At 40.2% G+C, this 14,206-nt stretch overlaps 1 protein-coding gene across 1 annotated transcript in view; it reads right to left on the bottom strand.

Moving 5' to 3' along the window:
* Positions 1–320: 320 nt before the first annotated feature.
* The window catches only part of VPS35 (vacuolar protein sorting 35 homolog (S. cerevisiae)), a 17,679-nt gene continuing 3,793 nt past the window's right edge, over positions 321–14,206 (bottom strand). Inside the window, exons 5-16 of the mRNA XM_010139825.1 lie at positions 13,856–14,069; positions 13,035–13,118; positions 12,467–12,576; positions 9,414–9,510; positions 9,157–9,305; positions 8,444–8,651; positions 7,778–7,933; positions 5,821–5,943; positions 4,723–4,902; positions 3,309–3,548; positions 2,481–2,624; positions 321–1,219 (exon numbers count right to left, since the gene is read on the bottom strand). Coding sequence (XP_010138127.1) covers positions 1,040–1,219; positions 2,481–2,624; positions 3,309–3,548; positions 4,723–4,902; positions 5,821–5,943; positions 7,778–7,933; positions 8,444–8,651; positions 9,157–9,305; positions 9,414–9,510; positions 12,467–12,576; positions 13,035–13,118; positions 13,856–14,069 — 1,885 coding nt within the window. The 3' untranslated portion in view covers positions 321–1,039. The remainder of the gene's footprint in view (positions 1,220–2,480; positions 2,625–3,308; positions 3,549–4,722; positions 4,903–5,820; positions 5,944–7,777; positions 7,934–8,443; positions 8,652–9,156; positions 9,306–9,413; positions 9,511–12,466; positions 12,577–13,034; positions 13,119–13,855; positions 14,070–14,206) is intronic.

The following is a 14,206-nucleotide window of genomic DNA, read 5'->3' as shown; positions in this document are numbered from 1 at the left end:
TCCTACAGCTTTGTCATTTAAATGCCACTTGTCTCACTAGCACAGACCTAGAATCCAGTAGGACTCTCACCACTCTCTCAAGATACGTCATAAAAGCGTTCTGAAGTGTGGACACACGTCATCTCAGCATCATTTGGAAAAATACTGGGTTTGAATGATAAGATTCTACATTAGAAATGCCAGCAGCCTCCCAGCTTGTCCAGGTTAAGTATGCCTTGATGTTTCTGTCCCTACAAAACAGAAGTTCTTTTGCTTTTATCAGAAGGTTCAACAGTAGCATTAAGTTCAACAGTGGGCTCTGAAGAGACATGAAACAACAAGTGTTAATAGCAACTTTATTTTTTCACTGGTGCAAAATCGTGATACTGAATAAACTTGTGTAATGCATTTTCCCCTAAATTTACAGTAATTAAGGTTATACATATCTATATAGATTGCAATTTCTCTATTTTTATACTATTTGGAACAAAATTATCTTGATAAATATGCCCTGTGCACAGTACTGGCCCTCACTGAATGTCACAGAGCCTTAATATGCAAAATATAACTTCTGTTTTTGAACATGGTACTTTAAAACTCTCCAAACATGCATTAATATATTCTAGGTTTTAGGGAAAAATATTACACTTAGTCTTAACTTGCATTAAAGGAAAGCACAAGCAGAATCTGACATACAATAATCCCAAAACTCTGATGCTCTGTAAGGACCAGACACAGTTTCAGATGACAGTCACTTGCCAGTTTAGAACTCTAGTGCTACAGAAGCAACAGTGAACAGACAAGAAGAGAAATCAGAACCAGAAGAGCCCTACCATGACACGTGGATTTCAAAGAAAGCTTGAGCCATGCTAACTGATGAAACCTGTAGCTGCTGGTCCAACCTTTCAAATTTGTTAGAGTACTCAACACAAGTGTTTGAAGTGCCAGACTGAACACATGAGTGTTAACTTAACTTGACATTTCTGAAAGGCACAACCTATGAATCTATCTTAAAAAAAACATACGGTATGTAAATGAAAAAAGTACAGCGTGTATCTTCCTAAAGAACAAGACCTTCATAAATTGGCCCCTCAGATTCTGGTGATTCCCTCCTCAGACGCAAGTGCTCCAGTGTGTTGTGAAAGTGTTTGTTAATTTGTTCTGTTTCTTCAGTAGACTCAAGATTTGGGAGATCTTCTCTTATCTTCTGTATAAGCTGATTCAAAACCTGAATTGTCACCTACAGGAGAAGACAAACAGAGCAGAAGTCATCCACAGGACCACGTATAAGTGCATAGACATTAGCTTTAACAGACTTGTCTCTAAACTATCGGCATTTAGACAGTTCTTAGAAATATTGATAAGACTATGCAGACAAACTGTTGGAGACAGCCTTCTCTTGCTCCTCATAGGACTGTTTTGATTTCAGAGTTTTGTGGAAATTCCCCCCATCCCAGTGAATGTGAAGAACTTCTGAAGTCAGTATCCAGATAGCTTTCTAACTTTCACCACAGTATTTTTCTCCCATTTTCTTGAATGCAAATTTAAAAAGCTTTAAACAAACAAAGCACATTGTTGTTAGATTGCATAGACAATCTGATTTAATCTCGTTTTTGTAGAAAGCAGTCAGGATGGCAGTATCAGATTTAAAGTTATTCTTAGTGACCAAGTCATTACTTAGGGAAGTACGGCTGTCTGCGGTGTCAAGTCCAGCCCTACACGGAACACCACAGTACAAAATGCACTGCAGACCACCACTGTATCCAGAAACTACTTTTACATCTGCCAAGTGCTTTGAAATTCAGTTTTATCTTCATCTCCATCAGATACAGATCCTGCACTAGTATAGCAGGAAGCCAGTTCAGCTGTTGGAAAGTCAACAAATACCTAAAATCTCTTTAGACATTCTCTCTACTGCAGGGAATTCAGGAACATCTGCTCTTGATCAAGTGATGACATCAGATGGGATGTTGATCTCTACTTGACCAAGCAGCTTTTTCAAACTGGGTTAAGTTTACTAGCAATCTGCTAACAAAAGATGTGAGGTAACTGTCTCAGATTTCTGATGTAGAATTTAAGCTGGTTCACGAGATGTCATATCTATGTCTTGAAATGAAAGCTTGCACCATTTGTGGTGCACTCAGCTGTAAGAATTTTTTCCCCTCATGTACATACTAGGTTAGGTACCTCTATAAAATTAGATGAGAAAATAGTAAGAGTCTCTAAGTCCTGGTAAGATTTCACCTAATGTATTTCAGGTATCCAAGTCTCATAATATTTAAGTTCATAACTAAACTGCAAATGTTTGGTGTTTTCCTCCATGTAAGAAAAATAAAGTTTTATCCACAATTTCACTAACACATCAAGTATTGACTATTCTGTTATTATTACCAGAACTGGTGCCTTTCACGAGAGACTACACGATTTGCAGTGTAAATGTGAAGAGTTTAAAGAAATCTCTTAAAAAAAAAAGATGCACTAGAGAATGCATTTCCACTCACCGCTTCATTTTCCTTTTCATAAAAATAGATGTATCTATTCAGAATTTCTATGAAAAGTTGGACTTGCAGAGAAGGGTCCATGCACTGATTTGCTATCTTCAGAGCCTTCTTTAGGCATTCCATCACTCTTTTTCCTCCATGAAGCTAGAAGAAAAATCCTCAAAAGTTACAAGAAATACAAGAATCTTCGGGAGCTCCAGTATCTCTTCCCTCGGCACCTCCATGGCATTTCCGGGTGGTCTACCACAGAAACAAAACTACGCAAACTCTGCAGAACAAGCTGTCGCCGAGAGCTCAGCCTGCCTGGCTGCCACCAGTTTTAAGGTCTGTTACACGAGGCAGTAACACAGACGGTTGTTGAAAGCCTTCCACTGTGAGATGAGTGAACTCACTTTTGTGATACGTACACTAATGCATGCTTTGAGAAAGAGATTTCAAACACTGCTCTTCATAATTACAACTTGTGTGACAAGCCCTGAAGAATACAAGTTGTTAAAGTTCAAAGTAAAAAAAAATTGTATCTTTAATTTGAAAGTTGAGTAGTTCATGTGCAAACACAGCTATTATAATAAACAAATGCAGACGGTACTTTGAGAGCCAGTCTAACACTAATTGACAGTCAAAAGCTTGCGTGGTACTTCCACCCTTAAATTTGAGTTTTCTCAATCTTTGTATTTATGCAGCTCACACTGCAGTGAGATTTAGAAGCTTCATGTATCAGAACACATTCCAACCAAATCTACGTCACTATGCGAAGTGCCTTCAGAAGAAAGACAGAGCTGTGTTACCGAGGTAGGATGTGTTACACGGCTGTTGCTTTATTCTTACCTCCTCTCCATTCTTGTCAGTATTTCGGCCAGACCAGAACAGATGTGCACAAGTGCTCACAGCTCGGCATTGGTCTGGCTTCTTAAGGAGCTTAGAGGCCGCCAGCGCACACTGAGTCCTCAGAGGCTCATGGTTCTCCTCACTGAAGCACTTCATCCTCTCAAATGTCCCAATTATCAAGGTGATGGCAGCCAACTGTGCTTTTGAATCACTGATTTCATCTTCATATAGAGAGAAGGCCTAGTCAAAGGAGAAAGCCAGACTCCTGATCACTGTTTTAGAACACATCAGGGAATAAGATGAATCACACCTGCTAGAGACATGACAGAAAAGTGTCCAAGTTTACATTTGTTAAAAGCTTCAGGCAGGAAGAAAGATCTTTCATTAGGAGCGTCAAAATCAAGTTAAACCCAAACTGGAAGAAGTATTTCTTGCAAGACTTGTTTCAACTGGGCATAGTAAACAAATGTGAATCTACATACAATCTGAAGATTGTATTTTTCCTCATTTCAAGCATCTGTTGAAAAATGGGAACTTCAGTAGCAGAAATAGTTCCTGAAGACGGTTGGGTTCTTTGAAACATGTAAAACAGTAGAACAGAAGTTGAGTGGTGGCTCAGTGACTACAGAGTAGGTAAGAAAAGCACTGGCACTGCTGCTATGTGGATGAAGAGCCTTGAGAAGAAACACAAACCATTGAACCATTTCTAACAGCAGGTACATAATTGTCATGCTGCTCTCATCTTCAGAGCTGAGCTACGATGGCAACTGACACAGGACAGCGAGGAAAGGCTGAGGTTATCAGCAACTCACTTTAAGAACATGCATTAGCAGCAGTATCAAAGATTAGGACAAAGCTTGCAACATGGATAACACTAAATACACTGGCTCTTTATCTGATGGGTAGTTTTTGCACCAAGTAAGGCTTAAGATCAACTAACAGGTTTAAGTGAATTTTCAGAGTAGTTTATAATAGGTTTCAATAGAAGGGTTTTAATTAGCAAAGCCCAGCATGGCAGTTGTGATAAGCGCAAATTTTGGAGAACTTCCACAGAGTGTTTGTGGTCAGGGCAATACCAGCTACGTAACAGAGCTGGGAGACAGCCTTAGAAGCAGTGAGGTAGCATTTTACGCTGAGAAAGCTACACTCCTCCAGTGAACCAACTATGTGAGTGGGAGGCAGCGTTGCAACATACCACATGTTGTCAGACTGAGTATTCAAATCAGCAGTAATGGAGCTTAATTCCACAGCAGCCTGGGAAGGAAGAAAGACGACGAGGAGTTTCTACCTCGTAGCATTAGCTGTCAATCATTTCATGCGTTTTAATCATACTGGATGGTTCACTGTGCAGGAAACCTACCCAAGCCAAATTTAAGGTAGCATGGGACAGTGACTGTAGTAGTTGGACACTCACCTGGGACATGAATTCATAGGCCACAGTTTCATGGTTCTCAAAGCCGATCTCCCCTGCAGCCAGGGCTCCTTGTAGGAAGAGACGGAGAGGCAGCTCCGCCAGTTCTGCTTTGATCAGAGCACTGATTGTATGATGAGCAAAGGAGAAGATCTTCTGGCACTTCTTTTCCCACTTGTCATCCTGGAGAAGAGAAACAAGTCAAAGCTCGCACAAGACTGCTGTAGAGGAAACAGGAATCTAAATTGTGGTAAGATCTGTTAACTGGTCTAGCCTGTTGTCTTCTTCATGCCACCCCAGCCACTGACTTCCTGAAGCAGTAGTGAGTGCCCCAGTAGTACTGTCTTGACCTCAGCAGGTCTTCACAAACTATTCTTCCATTTACAAAGAAGTTCACATACCTTTTTCTTCCTAGCTCACAGAAACCTTCCTCAGAATTCTACACTGAATTGAAGTTTCCACAGCTACGCTTAGAACATAACTGAGCAAAAGCCTGATTAGCTAAGCAAAGAAAAATTCTATTCAGTCTGGAACATCAATCAGAAGCAGAAAGGAATTTTAAAATATTAAAATGAGTGTTTTAACAGACAGTTTTTTGCTAATTTTGCCGCAATAATACATATTTAAGATAACTATCTCAATGAGAAAGCATTAAAGGGCCAAAAGAGATCAGTGATTGTTTTAGTGTGCACTTTTGCAACTATTGTGTCAGTTAACCTACACAGAAGCACTTGCTTTTAGAAACATTAAGATACCACAGTTGCAGATTTAGAAGGTGATTAATTTCAACACCCAGATTTAAATAAGTTTCATGCCATGACTTGCAGCGTTGTAGTTCTCTGGTCTCCATGTAAAGAACACATTATCACATTCATGAGTAAACACAACTAGACAATTTCTTCAACATTTCTGAAGTGTTGAGGTAATTTAATATGAATTGATAAAAATCCTCCTTAAATTAGAAAGCATTTACACCTCAAAAATTTGACTTGAGAAAAAAAAGCTGTATCAAGTCTTAGCATACTGTAGCCAGACAAAATGCATTTTTAAGAAGCAAAAAAAAGCAGCAAGTGTACAGGAGTTACCTAGAGGTCAACTCACCACTTTGGAGTTCTCTTTGTAGCGAAAAGCAAGCTGGTATGCAGCAAAAACCAACGGTGGCAGTGTAAAACGAATACGTTGGTTCCCACCTGCACCAAAGTGTTTCCGAGCAGTGTTGAGGATCTAAAAACACAAGCAGACAGATGTCTACTTAATACAGCCAGGTATTACCTTGCTTTCTGGTCATAGCAGTCTCGTTACCACTTTGAAACAAGCACTAGAAGTGAAGCTCAGTGACCAACCCTACAAACATTTTCAGGTCACACCCAAAACTCACGTAAATAATGTGAAAAAATAGAAATCTGGCATCACCCATTATACGCTATATTAGCCACTTTGTGATGCACTAAGGTGTTTTAATTTGTATTTCAGACCTCTTCCATACTGAATGCATGAAGTGAGATACTGTGAAAAAAGCTGTGAAAATCCCGGTCTCCAATTTTTTCCTGCTGTTCCTGTAACGTAGAAAATTTTGATCCAAGCATTTGTGATGCTCATCAAGCAGCTACTGAGCATTTTTACTAGAAGGTGTTAAGTAGCTTACAGAGTAATTTGACAAGTTTTATGATTGCGTTTAAAGGTGGCCAATCTGAATAAAGCTAAGCATTGCTAGATGAGGAAGTAGACAGCCTGACGTCCAGAAGCTTTGCAAAAACGGCTTTGGCGTCTCTAGCTATGCAAAGCCTTTTGGGAGAAAAATACATCGACTCCCTTAGTGGCGGCATCCCTTTGAGGGAAGCTTTATTCTTGTAATAGCAAAAAGAAAAAACTCCAAAAAACACAGCTTAGTTATTTTGGCTTTTCCTATATGAACACACTACTTGCTAGCTGTCATCAATCCAAATAGTTTTTGACATGAATGAGGACCTGGTTAATGTTCCTGCTTTACTTCAGCAATATTCAGAAATAATGCAATCAGTGAAGAGCAGGTCTGGAAACACGGCCTGAAAGCTATGCTTCTCCCCGTTACAGAGGTTGCAGCAAAGCTCTACGTTCCAAGCAAGAAATTTTTGTACAATATTTTTAACCCAAGCTAAATGAATGCCAGTAACATCACGTATAGCTTCTACTGGATTATGTTGGTCTCTCTTCACTGTTTATACAGCATCATATTGCTGCAACCTTAGAAGAGTCAGCCAACTCTACTTCAGTCACACTAACTGGAACTTCGCGGTAGTCCCTACTCAGGCCCGAGCTCTAACTCCAGCTTCTGCAATCTGTAACAGCATCCAACTTCAGCACATCTTCTGCCAGCTTCTCCAGCATATTTTGCATAGACAGGACACCCCTGTCCCTCTGCCCCATTCACACATCTCAATATAGAGAGATCATTTAAACTTGAAGCAAACTAAAGCCAGAAGTGGCAGATTAACATCAGAGAGCTACATTAAAGCTTTGATGGATCAACTCTAATTGTTATGAGTATCAGGGCCGTATCAAATTTGCTATTAAGGATGGGCCAAGCAGAGAGGAAAAAACAGTTGTAACCACTCAGCAGCAGCACACTAGCTATACGAAGCCCACATACTTACACTTTTAAAATCCCTAAGACCAAACATATCAACTGCATTTTCTGAGCTTTGTGTACTTTGATACCAAGAGAATGTAAATGGCACAGTGCTCCAAATTCCGCTTGTTGCTTTTTGGATAGTTTGTTATATGAAGTGCAAATGATAATTAAGAGTTACCATAAACTAATACAGCTGCATCCAAGCTGCCACCTCATGGGATGAAAAGCTTAAATCCACAAATGTTTTAAGCCCGCACTTGCTTTTTCCAAATAAACAACATTTCGCACTGCCATTACAAGCGTCATAGATAACGTTTTCTCCTGAGTGTGTAGTGCGAGAGCAATGATGCCCCAGCGTTCCCAGCTTAACTAAACTCTTGTATAGTACATAACGCGAGAGCTGACAGTTGGGAGAGTTCAAGCATTCAGCAGCACTGATCACCATACCAGGTACTGTTGGTCAGGGTCATCTGAACGCAGAAGATGAATAAATCTTCCTACAAGACTTTGCTCATCAGCAAAGTCCTCAGGGTCAGGATCTTCAGCAGGCTGATCTGGTTGATCCTGGATCAGTGTGGATACCAAGTTCATGATAGCATCAACCTGTTAAAGGCAATATAAGTTCTGTTTAAACCATAGTAGTCTATAAGCATAAGTTGACAGCAGCTGGGAATATATTTATAGCCATTCATAGTGCTGACAAAGCACTAGAAAAGTCTATTAAGCGGCGATGCTTTAGGACACCTTTGCCTTACTCCGTGAAGAAGGGTCCCTCTTCGCACAGCAGTACAGAGGAAATTCAGATTCCAAAAGCACTATCCAGCTTTACGTAGGTAATAGGCCCAGTTTTAAGGGGATTCAGGGTTTTTGTTCAAACCTTAAAGCAGTCGTCTCTAGGACGAGGTTAGGTAAGATGTGCAAAGTCAAGACATTTAAGAACATGAGTGAAAGAACTATGAAGTGGGATAAAGCCTGTGCTAAGATGGGGAGGCAAGGGTGTTCAGGGGCGTGAAGACTAGGAATCAAAGCATGCCTTGCATGAAGTCATTTAGTATGTGTTTTCAAGTCCTTAAGCAGTACTTTAAATAGCTAGAATTTCAACTTATGTCATACCTGTTCTTGGGACACAATTTCTGTGTTATAATCCAGTACATTGCTAAGCACGTAACAACTCATGCTCTTCCTGGACTCGTAATCAAAGTATTCAAAGAGTGGGTGGAAATGTTTTAGTTTCAGAACTGTCAGGATATTGTTGTAAGTATCAACAGGGATTTTCAAAAGTCTAGTCAGCTCCTTTGAAACAGCACTGCTTGTGGCAATACTACAAGAAAATATATGAAAAAAACCAATTAATTAATAGTTCACACACGTAGACAGATTTAAAGTCTGCCTCAATTCCAATTTTGATGTATACGACAACATTTAAGCAACTTGCTGCTAGGAAGAAAGGAAATCAAGTAGCAAAACAAGTCATATCTTGCTCTCTAGGTTGTACAGGGAAAAGCACACCTGTTAAGATGCTGATAGCAGAAGCAGAGACCGTGGCTGAAAATTCAGCAAGAGAAGCACCCAGAAGTGCTGTGGGGCTGAATAGATACGACTACACACAGCTCAGTATAACACATCGTGTAGCTGTAGAGCAGGATTTATGCACAGGTGAGCAAGTCCTGGTCGGTCGGTAGTTTTTCACCTTGTTCCAAAAGCAGTAATCTTACACATACAAAGCAGGTCTCGATGCTACCTTGCCTAATGTGGTGGAATTTAGAAGTCAAGATTTTGGATTATTAATTGCCACTCTACAGAGACTGCAAGAGACATTTACTTACTGTTCCAGATTAAGTTTATTAAATATTTCCACGGTTGTCTCCAACACCTTATCAACATAGTCAACACGGTCTGGGTAGCATTTCATAGCCAAGTTAATGAGAGAAACTTGCAATGATACCACATCCTCTGAGGGCATGTCCTGGCGAGACTGAAATTTAAGACAGAACTGAGTTGCTAAAAAAAAAAAGGCACATAACTTTGAAAAAAAAAACCACAACCCAAATCCCCAAAGTGCACGCCAGAATAACCAGCATACCTGTATAACAGTAGCAACCTGCTGTGAAAAGATGTCAAACAGTTTGATATCTGCTGGGATACCAGGTCCATCTTCGCGATGTGCAAATAAAGCTAACCTGGTAACAGAACAAAGAAAGCAGCTTGGTCAGCATAGTTCTTCCACTCCTCAGATACAAGCCAGAAAGAGATACTGGCAGAAAAAGCAAGTCCTTTCCGAATATTTGCAAGCTTTATTACAAGCAAAAAGGAAATTGATGGAAGTCAGAAGCCTTAGAAGCAATTGAGCCTGGTAAATATCAGTCCTGGAAAAGAATACTGACAGAGATGGCAAGATGAAGAAAGAGCAAGAAGGACATTTCATAATCCATGTTCTTCTGCTAGCAGCAAGTGTTCTGTTCTTGCCAGCAGAGAAAGGAGTATACAGAAGGCCAGCGGAAGAGCAAATATCCTACATCCATTCAGTGATACTGCTGAAGTTAGACATCCAATAGCATTCTCTGCAAAACAGTCTTCAGGGAAAAAATGGAAGAAATACACTGAGTTAACAACGATTTGTCTTCAAAAACAGACCACACATTTGGGACTTCCACTGTTTGTAAAGAGCAAAATAAAAAATAAATTTGAAGAGGAGAAGAATACTTTTTTCAGGAAAACAAAAAAGCAAGATACTGCTATCCAGCAAGAATCCAAAAGGTGTAGTAAAGCTCTGTCTGTAACAGGAGAAAATCATGCCAACCACCATTTCTGCAGAAGTCAAATACAAGATAAGAATCACTACAGGAAGGCTGGCACCTTACCATAGCTGCAGTGCAAAAAGCTCAGCGTTGGTATCTTTGCTTTCTAACTTACTAAAAGATTATTCTATTCTGAAATACAGAAAGACCTATAAAAATATCTAGGAAATGGCATCCGATTAAATTTCTAAAAGTTATTTCTTACAGGGTTTCTAAACTTTGATTATGAATGAACTTTGGGTCTGAAACAAAGAGGCAAGTAAGAAAAGGTTGAGGTGTCAAGCGCTCTTCACTACCAGGAAAAAGACATCAAACCACTCTTGTATTTCATTAGGAGGGTAACGAGCAGACTTACTAAAGCCAGGAACAGCTGCTGCCTTTTTTCAATGAGACAAGGCAGCTTTTCTTGGCAACAGCTCAGAGGGTAAGGCCAGCATGCTATGGAGTATCATCAAGTTGCAGGCAGATGGCAGCATAATTAAAAGCTATGAATGGTTTAATAAGGCAAGAAAGGTCCCAAAGCAACAAGACTATTCGCAGAAACAGTCCTTTAACAGAAAAGCCCCACGGGGACTAAAGCTTCACAAGCTTCCTCAGCAGTGACCAATGCTCAGCTTCAATTTTACCATGACAGCTGAAATAAAGATGAGAAATATCAACAGGCACCACGTGTGGCAGATTCATGTCTCAACTACACAATACCACAACGCATACCAATTGCTCCTGACAACTCCAGTCCAAACACAAGAGCAACATCTTCCCTACGTGCATGGCTTCCAAGAACAGATCCACTCCTATTGCCCAACACTTGTAGTAACGTTACAGCCAAAAGCACAAGTTACTATACTACAAAGAAGATAACCATCACACTGCCACTTTGCTACCCTTGTCCTATAGCCACATGAGAAGGCTCTGAAAGATGCTGTAGTCATCTAGCAAAACACAGTAGTACTAGGTCTAGGAGGACAGCAGGTTCATTCCTAGTCAGTTGCTGACTGTTGTCTGTAACAGTAAGAACAGAAAACTTACTGTGGAGGTAGTATCAAGGCTGTTTCAGACCCCTAAGCAGACATGACAGCCACATGAGGAAAGCCTTCTTGCAAGAGTTGCATTGCTACACACTGTAAGAACCTAGAAAAAGATCCTGTGACCTCTGATGAAAGTAGTCTCAAGATACACAGTCTCAAAAATTAGGTTGTTATAGGTGATGCTTCTTGGGATTTTGGATTTTTGTGGGGCATGTGTTTTGTTTTAAAGCTAAACAAAATTATGAAAAATCTCAGGGTAGAAAACCAATGAATATCTTTGGCTGAAGGCTGAGCTGCTTCTCTGCCAAATGCACAAATACTGAAACATACTCTACTAAGACCAACATCCTAAACAAATAGATCTGATGTTACCCGAAGAAAATAAACTACAGATTTGTTGAATTCAAGATCCTAAGTTATACCGGTTATGCTTAATATACATGCTCCATCTCCAGGTATTAGAAAAAATAAAGAAACAAAGCCACAACAACCCTACTCATTGCTGAACGCCAGTGGGACTCGACCTCTCTGGTAAGTGAAGTCCACACGTTGGCATGTGAACCAGATACAGAAAGGTACCCGTGTGTGTAAATGGAAGAACAAGGCTTTTTAGAGGCTTCAAAGAGTCATGTAAGTGCAAATCCTTTCTGCAGCAAGAAAGTACAGCTACTCACTGATACTCTGTGTGGTTTCCTTTCAGGATACAAATCAAAACTTCAGATCAAATCGCTACACCACATTTGAATTTGGTGCAAGCAGTTTTAAGCAGTACCTCCCCACAGGAAAAAAAAAAAAAACAACCCACACTTGTGAAAGAATGGCCAGGAATCTAGTGGTAAACTAGGAATTAAGAAGGTAGTTCCATTTCCTACTAGCCCTCTTCTGGGGAGGTGTGTCTTACATTCTCTGATCAAAACTGCAAGGTCAAGTGTCCTTGATTTAGCCATTCGGATCTTCAGTTTTTCCAGAGGCACCCATGGCCAATACGGCTGACAAAGCAGAACACTGCTGCCACTTCAGTTCAAACTGGTTAATACTAAATGGGTTGTTTCCTGGCTTAATCCGTTCACAAGTTTTATTCAGCCCTTAAAGCAGGTTTCATTGTAAGGTGTAAAAGCAGAGTCCAGAGAGCAGAAGCTATAGGAACAATACTCCTCACAGCCTGAATTACAGCTGACAGGAAGACATTGAAACAGTGAAGTTAAGTGGTATCAAAAATGGAAAGCTTTCCAACGCTAGGAGAATTACCACCTGTCTGTGCATAACACAAACTTAACTTTGAGCCAATTTCCACCCCCTTGGTCACTCACCTGTCAATTAAAGCAATAATTATATTTTTCACATTCACATTTTGGTGCAGCTCAGCACAGGCTCTGAGAAATGGGTTCAGGGTTTGGAGGTGAAATTCATCTGGGAAAACCTGAAGTTTTAGATCAATAGTCATCAAGTTATAAACTGAATTTGCCCATTGTTACACAGCAGTAAAATGCAACAGAGTAATTCCAAAGCAGATAGCCACAGAGTAAATACTGTCTGGCCTACAAATGCTTTAGGGTTCCCCAAGCTGACCTTGACTGGGTAAATGCATGAAGCAAGAGGTGCAAGACAAATCGGTAACTTGAGGGCCCAGCTACCTATTATAATTCATACTGAAGACTCTGCTGCTAATATATTTGCAAGCCTCTGCAACAGAAGGAGCACAAAATGGATTAATCTCCACTCTGCCCATCTGGTAAAAAATATGGGACAAGCCACTAAGTAAGAGTCCCAGTGGTGAAATCTGCCAGTTCATAAGGAAGAGGTGAAAGTAGCCTGAATCTGACTAAAAATATAAGTGTCCCTGTGTCCCATCACTGCAACTGAATTTAAGCAGCTCACCTGTATGATGCACTCCATGAGGTACTCCTGAGCTAAAGCATCTCTACAGTTTACAACTTGCTCCAATATTCCAGGCAGAACAATCTGGAATAGAAAAAAGTCTTGCAGTGATTTTACAATTACTAAGTTCATATTAATATATGTCTGCATTTAAACCAAGCAGACATTTTTCAGCTCATTCTTTACATAAAGACTTTGACAAAAAGTCCCAGTTTTCAGCAGTTCCATCCTTCAGACAAAAAAGACTACTGGTCTCAGATATCTGTCCCTTTTGCACATTATACAACCTGCAAGCTTTGATTTAGTAAGTCAGTGCTACTAGCTTCACAGGCACGTACCACTACTCCAGTCTCAGAAAAATCATTTTCAGCACCTATATGGTAGAATTTATAAGGGACAGACTTCTAAATGATATACTTGTTTGACTATCATTTCATGCAGTAACAGCTCTCCTGAATGCTTTGGAAAGCGTAGCTTCATTTAACTTGTAAAGTCTATCACAGAACATTGTATGTGTACAATTAGCTTAAGTCAACTCATTATAAGTAAAATGCAAATCAGGAAGGAAAGTTTTAAAAATTTCTTGTTAACGTTACAGACAAGCTTAATGGAAAAATGCATGAGTCATGCCCTTCACCTCACAACACATTATACGGTTTCATTAGCATTCAGAACTTTTGCTCAGGTGAAGGGTTTGAGAAGCACCAGGATTCTTGAATTTTTAGCATAGCTGTAACACTTTAAGCTGCTCATCTGAAAGTCCAAACTGGTTTAATTCAGAAAAAGTAACAGAAGTCAGAAAGGATGGACAGACACCTCACCTGCTTATATCGCTCCACATTAACACCTTCCAACTGACTGAGGCGAACCAGGTTTGTTCCTACTAAGATTCTCAGTTCCTGCCTTTCTCGCTCCCTTTTCTCTCTGTCCCGACTATGGCCCTGGTGTTGCATTCGCACCCAAAGTTTGTTCATCTCAGCAAAGTTCAGCAGCACAAAATCCATCGAATCACTGATGTCTCCAGTGGTTTCTTCACTGCAATTGAGAACAGGTTAGGAACAGGAAAAGCTCGTCAGAGGTATTCATCCTTCCATCTGCTGGCAAACAGCCAATTTTTAAGAAAGTAGAAGGGTGGGGAAGACCGTGGTAAGATATCTCGGTTCCTATCCTCA

Source organism: Buceros rhinoceros, unplaced genomic scaffold (assembly GCF_000710305.1).
Source record: "Buceros rhinoceros silvestris isolate BGI_N320 unplaced genomic scaffold, ASM71030v1 scaffold18937, whole genome shotgun sequence".
Taxonomy (NCBI): domain Eukaryota; kingdom Metazoa; phylum Chordata; class Aves; order Bucerotiformes; family Bucerotidae; genus Buceros; species Buceros rhinoceros.
This window is presented reverse-complemented; position numbering and strand designations above follow the sequence as displayed.